This window comes from Nannospalax galili, unplaced genomic scaffold (assembly GCF_000622305.1).
Source record: "Nannospalax galili isolate Female #2095 unplaced genomic scaffold, S.galili_v1.0 scaffold227, whole genome shotgun sequence".
In the NCBI taxonomy this organism is placed as follows: domain Eukaryota; kingdom Metazoa; phylum Chordata; class Mammalia; order Rodentia; family Spalacidae; genus Nannospalax; species Nannospalax galili.
Window position 1 is genome coordinate 9,242,782 of NW_008360303.1, and position 6,669 is coordinate 9,249,450.

General features: G+C 42.4%; 1 protein-coding gene across 1 annotated transcript in view; it reads left to right on the forward strand.

Annotated features, from left to right (window-relative positions):
* The window catches only part of Niban1 (niban apoptosis regulator 1), a 196,214-nt gene that overhangs the window by 172,678 nt on the left and 16,867 nt on the right, over positions 1–6,669 (forward strand). The window contains exon 9 of the mRNA XM_008824280.3: positions 3,690–3,877. Within this exon, the coding sequence (XP_008822502.1) occupies positions 3,690–3,877 (188 nt within the window). The remainder of the gene's footprint in view (positions 1–3,689; positions 3,878–6,669) is intronic.

Consider the following 6,669-nt stretch of genomic DNA (forward strand, 5'->3'; position numbering starts at 1 on the left):
AGGAGGGGAGGGGAGGGAAGGGAAGGGAGTGAGGGAAGGAAGAAAGGAGGAAAGGAAGGAAGGAAGGAAGGAAGGGAACAGAGAAAGGAAGAAAAATTATCAGACACACATTTTAACCAGACTTCTAGTCCTCCACCTTTAAAGCAAGGAAGGGAGGCAGATGCATTGATAGAGGGCTTTGGATTTCAGGAAAGCTTTGGGAGTATTAAGTAGTGCTTTCCATTTCCACCCTTATGACTCTCAGCTATAAAGCTATTGATATTCAGTTCTCCACAATTATTTTTTCAACAAGCATTTATTCTGCTTGTGCTGAGTGAAAGGACTGTGAGGTTTCAGGACATGATTCCATAAACAGAAGACATGAATGAAGCATATTATTGTCAATACTGAGACAGAAGGAAAAATATGATAATGCTTCCTGAGATACTATAACAAAAAGGGCATCATCCTATTTCAAATTCAGAAAACTATGGGTGTCTCTTAACAAAGCTACTTTTTTAGTATTAGGTGATTAGAAAGAACGAGAATGCCCACCAATATAAGAGCCCAGAGTGCCTGGCCATTCTAAGCACACTGAAAATGGTGAATGAATTCATTTCATTCTCATCATAACCCCAGAGTAATTACTCTTAGGATCTCTGTTTTATAGACATCAAAACTGAGGCAGTGTTTAGAGACTTTCCTGAGGTCCCAAGGCTCTGTACAGCAGGCTCTGACCCCGGCCCCACCAGCCCCACCCTTCTAGGCTTCCCAGCAGCTGCCAAACTTCAGGGAGGCTCATGAATGAAAGTGTCACACCACCAAACTCATTACAGTCTTATCTCTGTGTGCTTGAAAAGGGGCATAATGTTTACAGGTGGAATGAGGAACATACTCAGCCCATAAGAAGCCCTTGCAGGCCATAGTTCAGGAAGCCAAGTAGTAGGAGTCAGGGCATTAGGCTGCTCTGAGTAGTAGCACAAGAACTGGACCCTGAACATGTGGTGAGGAGGATATTTATAAGCAGAGGTGGGGGAAGGTAGGCTCAGGTGAAAGGACTGTAAGTGAAGGGGCAAAGTGGGGGCTGGAGTACAAGGTGATGAGGAGGCAGGGAAAGCTGTGGAGAGGAATCTACCCTTCCTAGCCATGTCCTGTTGGGTTCATCTCTGCCCACCTCACAAATGACATCCCCAGCCCTGCCAGATCATCACTGTATGTTGCTAGTGCTCAGAATTATTCTAAAACTTCAATTAGATGCTTTTGCTTTTCAAATAGTTCTCTCACAAAGTTAATTCACTTACAGTTTTCCTGGCAAGCATTTTTGCAATTTGGTATCTGTTGGTCTTTTAAAAAATTTTTATTATTTTTTCTTATTTTATATGTATGAGTGTATTGTCTGCATGTATGTAAGTGCACCTGTGTTGTGCAATGCCTGTGGAGGTCAGAAGAGGGCATTAGATTCCCTGGAACTAGAGTTACAGATGATTGTTAGCCACCATGTGGGTGCTAGGAACCAAACCTGAGTCCTTTCCAGGAGCAGCTGTTCTTAACCACTAAGCCATCTCTCCAATCTCTTGGTCTTTTTTTTTTTTTTTAAAAAAAAATAAGACTCATAATTGTTTCATATTTGAATAGTATTATCAAAAGGATTCTTTTTCTAATAATTCTATGATCTGTTTAATGTTTTACATGCCAAATACTTTGAAATTTTTTATTATTTATTTTAAAAATACCTTTGTTCTTTGACAGTTTCATGTATGTATACAATCATACCCATCCCCATGTCCCGCTCACCTTCACCACTTTCATGTCCTCCCCTTGTTGGAACCCACTGAGTCCAGGTAGTGCTGCCTGCTAGAATGTTCACTGATCTTCTGCATGTCTTTTATTAAAACTTTTATTTATATGTGTGTATGTGCACACATGCTGTGCATGTGGAAGTCAGGGGACAACTTGCAGGAGTTGGCTCTCTTTTTCTACCATGTGGGGTCTGGGGGTCAAATTCATGTTGTCAGGCTTGGTGGCAAGTTCCTTTACCCACAGAGCCATCTTTTTTTTGAACTTTTACAAAAACTTTATTGAGAATTTCATACATGTATATAAGGTGTTTTGATCAAATCCATGCCCACTCCCTCCCCTCTGACATTCCCCCCTCTGAAGAGGTAACCCTAAAATCTTTTAGGATTAGATATAAGCTCCCAAATACTTTTGACATTTTTGGCCTTTGGAACAGAGTATGTTGCTAACAGGCCCAAGGACATTTTGACTTTTAGCCAAGAAACTGGCTACATTTCTTTGGTGTCTTTTTACCCTAACCGCCTAGTCAGTTCCTACCTCCTATTCTTACCACACCATCCTCTGAAGGGGTTACCCAAACAGCCAATAGGGAATAGGGACTCAGATCGCTCCACAGAGCCATCTCACTGGCTCTTGAGCAGGTCTTGAGCAAGTAATCCTAAGCGTAGTGAGTTCATTAGTGCGCAATGGCCATATCATGTCCAAAAGAGCATTCTCAGCATTCCTCCCCATCCTCTGGCTCCTACATTCTTTCCATTCCTTCTTCCTTAATGTTCCCTGAGCCTTGGAGGGGTTGCTATTGTCCCATTTAGGGCTGAACACCCAATAGTCACTTATTCTCCTCTCCTTGACCCCAAATACTTACAGCACCAATCATCTCATAGTCTGAGGATTCCCCTAACTTAAATGTGTTTCTGCAGCCTGAGGTGAGAATGTGGCCATTCATCTCACTGTAAGCAAGTTATTTGTTGAAGAGAACTTACATTTCTGAATTATAGCCCTGTTTTGCATAGTAGACTATGGTCAAGTCATCTGATAGTTCCAACTATTTTTTTTTCCATTTATAAAGTGGAAGAGTTGGACATCCAGGGTTGATGTTTCCCTTCTCAGATCTCTGATAAAGTGGCAAAGCTGTGTGACTCACTGAGTTCCACCAAGCTGGCCTTCCTGGTTCATGGAGTGAGAGCTCAGCCTCTGACACCACACCATTGCTTCTGAACCTGGGTGGCCACTGAAGCAAAGTCATGCAGATTCCTGTCCTGCCAGAATCAAAGACAGTGTGTCTAGGAGAGAGCACTCTTGTGCTGTTTCTACATATTTTGTCATTAAGCCTGCCATCCTTTTTAGAAAAAAAAAAATCATTTTTTATTTGTTTTAATTTGTGATAGGGATAGAAGGCGAGTAGCAAACTGAGTGGCACGTGGTGCCATCTGCCTGAGATTGTACTTGAATTTTCAAAAAGTCTCCTTGGTGGTAGGAGGTGGATGGAATTACGCTGACTGGGATAGTTCTTAGAGAAATGAATTAAAGTGGATAAATTCTGGTTTTAGAAACAAACTGCATCTGTGATAATGGTGATGGGGAGTGGATAGGGGCTTCTTACATGTTCTTCTTCATTTAGGCACAGCATGTTCATGGGGATCAAGCAGAGAACTGCACCCCTCCAAGGTGAAGGGAAGGTTGGGGAGGGAGATGTTCTGAAGATTCTGTTTGTTCCTGGTCTCAAAGCATCCAGTGGGTTTCTATCCTGTTGAATGCAGGCACAGGACTCATGTTGCTAGTCTGTCCTGCCCACCTTATCTTCCCTTGGCTATCAAATGGTCCCATTGGGCCATTCAACTGTGGCCTGGCTTCCGTGTCTCTGAACCCGATTTTTGCCCTGTTATGTTTTCTTTGACTTTTTCCTACCTCAGCAATGGTGGCCCAGCCAGCTGAGAAAAGCTGTGGGGAGAGTGTGCAGCCGTTCCTGGCATCCATTCTGGAGGAGCTCATGGGGCCGGTGAGCTCAGGCTTTGGTGAAGTACGTGCACTTTTCGAAAAAGAAGTGGATGAACTCAGCCAGAGCTTCCATGCCACCAAAGATGGTGTCCAGCTAAAGGAGGTAGGGCCGAGCTGAGGAGCAGAATGCCAAGGAGCTGCAGGCTGCCTTCCCTGGAGCCTTGCCTTTCTTCCCTTCCCCCTTGACCCTTCCTGGTCTCCTTTCCTCGCTCTCTCCCTTCTCTTTCCTTTCCCTTTCCTCTGCCCCTCTCACTCCTCTCCCCTCCATTTCCTCACCTCCCACCTCTCCTCCCTTTTCTTTCCCCTTCCATCCATTTATCTGGTATTTTTGCCAACTATCCAACCAACTCTTTCATCCATCTATTCATCAGTCCATATGATTGTCTTTATTAATAGTTTTCAATTTGAAAAAGTAGTTTGTACAAGTAAAACAACACACTTAAATGTATAATAAAATTATATATCCATACACAGGCAAAACTGATAACCAGCACTGATGCTAACTACCCGTGGTCCACCTCCATCCACCTCCATTCTCAAGTCCTTGAGTTAACTAATATAAATAGCTTGGTTATATTACCTGTATGTTTTATTTGCTCATATAAATATATAAGCATGTGTAGCTCATATTTTTAAAATGTTTGCTTCCTGGTTTGTTTTCAAAGCTATAGATTCCTAATATATAGGAATCACTTGGTTGTTCAAAATGTACACCCTCAGGCCCCACCTTGACCTATGGAATCAGAGACTGGAGGAAAGGGGACAATCTGCTTTAATAAGAACTCCAGGGGATTTGATGAGCTCTAAAGTTTGAGATTCACCAACACAGACACTTGGCAACTTTTACACTTGACATACCATTATGAACATGACTTGTTAGGATAATTGTTTCTCCTTCCTTCCTTCCCTCCCTTCCTGGTATCATTTAAAAGCTTTTTTTTAATTAGCACATTATAATTGTACATATTTATGGGGTACAGTGTGACAATGTTACAAGAGTTGTTAAGGCAAAGCCCGGCTCCAGAAGTCCCAATAGTCTAGGCTCAGCCACTGTCTCTGATATGCCAATAAAAGCAATGAGTGGTGTTGAGAAGCAGAGCCCTGGAGATCTGTTCAATGTGCCCACATTGGGAAGAGGAACAGATAAAGGCATGCAGACCCAGACATCTGTCTTTCAGTTGCTGACACGAGCTTCAGGCTTAAGTAGAGGAAGAACTGGGGAAAGGGCTAGAACCCTGGTCAAGGTACGGTCTCCTTAAGCACGGTCTCTGCTTCTCGTCTTCAGTTTCAAGGTGGACTTTGTCATTGTTCACCCTTGCAGGAATCCATGTGGTCCTACAAGATATCACTTCTGCTCTGGGTACAGCCCCACCCTCATGGGCCCTCATCTGTGTGGGGAGCTCTGTGCTGAGAGGCTTTGTTCTTCCTGGAACCCAGGGTAACTGTAGGTTTAGGAAAAGGACTTATCTTTGTGGCTTCAGCCAAAGTAATGGATAGACAGAAAATGAAGGTGGAGATGCCAGCCTTTCATCCTGCTTTAGTTGCCTGTGGGACCAAGTGAGGAGTCATTGCTTTTTAGCCAAAGCTGCTTCTATGTACCCATTTCAGTAATTTATACATATGGACAGAGTATCATGATCAAATCACAACCCCTTCTATTCTCTCAATCGTTTTCCATTTCTTTGTGTTGGCAGCTCTTCGAACTCTTTATGGAGTACATGATAAACTGTTGTACACATAGCCACCCTCCTACGCTGGGCCTTTCTTATTTCCTTATGTATATATCCACATGCCTAATTGTACAAAATCAAGACCATTTCATAAATGCCTTGTGGTTTCTTCTTGCAACCTATTGTTTGTTTTTAACTTGCCTTTACTCCCCTTCCTTTTCTGGCACCACCCACCACTCCTCAAATAGTCAGTATTACAACTTGGCCTGTACCATTCTGTACTCTCTCCTTGCTTAGATAGTATACAAAATGCAAACATTTCTAGACTGTTGTCTTACACTGTTTACTTTGAGAAAAATGATATTTTATACACTACTCTATCAGTTTTCTTCCTCAAAAAGATTTCATGAAACTGTTTCCAAGGAAACTAACTGTTCTAGTTCTAAATCATTTTTGGTAATGGCAGAATAATATTTCATGTATAGAAACAATATGATTCACTCAACCCTCCCATTATTGCTGACACCAGGAGCAAAGCTGTAATAAATAACCTTGTACATGCATCCTGTCGTATTAATATACGCATACATAGATATATATTCCTTATATCCTGGTGCTTTTTATTTCAGTGGAATAGATTTCTTAGGTTGAATGATATATTTTCATGTTAACAGATGATTAATTTTCAAATGATTTTTAATTTTGCATTGTACTGATTGCTTGTGGCAGGGAACTTTCTCCCTGTTAGCATCTGTAATGGGCATTTCTACTTGTTTAAACTTTCAGCAATTTGAAAGAAGCAAAGTGAGCACCCATTTTTCCTCTCTTACCTGCTCAATTAATGTTTCTTAAAAGTGATTTGCATACCTGGGGCTAGGGAAATGGCTCAGGAATAAAAAGAATTTGCTGTTCTTCCAGAGGACCTGAGTTCGGTTCCCAGCACCCACATTGGGTGACTCACAGCCACCTGTAACTGCAGCTTCAAGGGATCCCTCCAAGGGATTCAACATTCTCTTCTGGCCTCTATGGACACCTGCACTCACACATGTACTCCCCCCATAAGCAGGTGTGTATATACACACACACACACACACACACACACACACACACACACACACACAGATAGAGAGAGAGGAATTACGTGAGAGACTCCCCACAAGTGGGAAGGGGGTTTAGAAACTGAAACCCAAGTTCCCTGACAGGGATTGGGCTTTTAAGTGTCCTG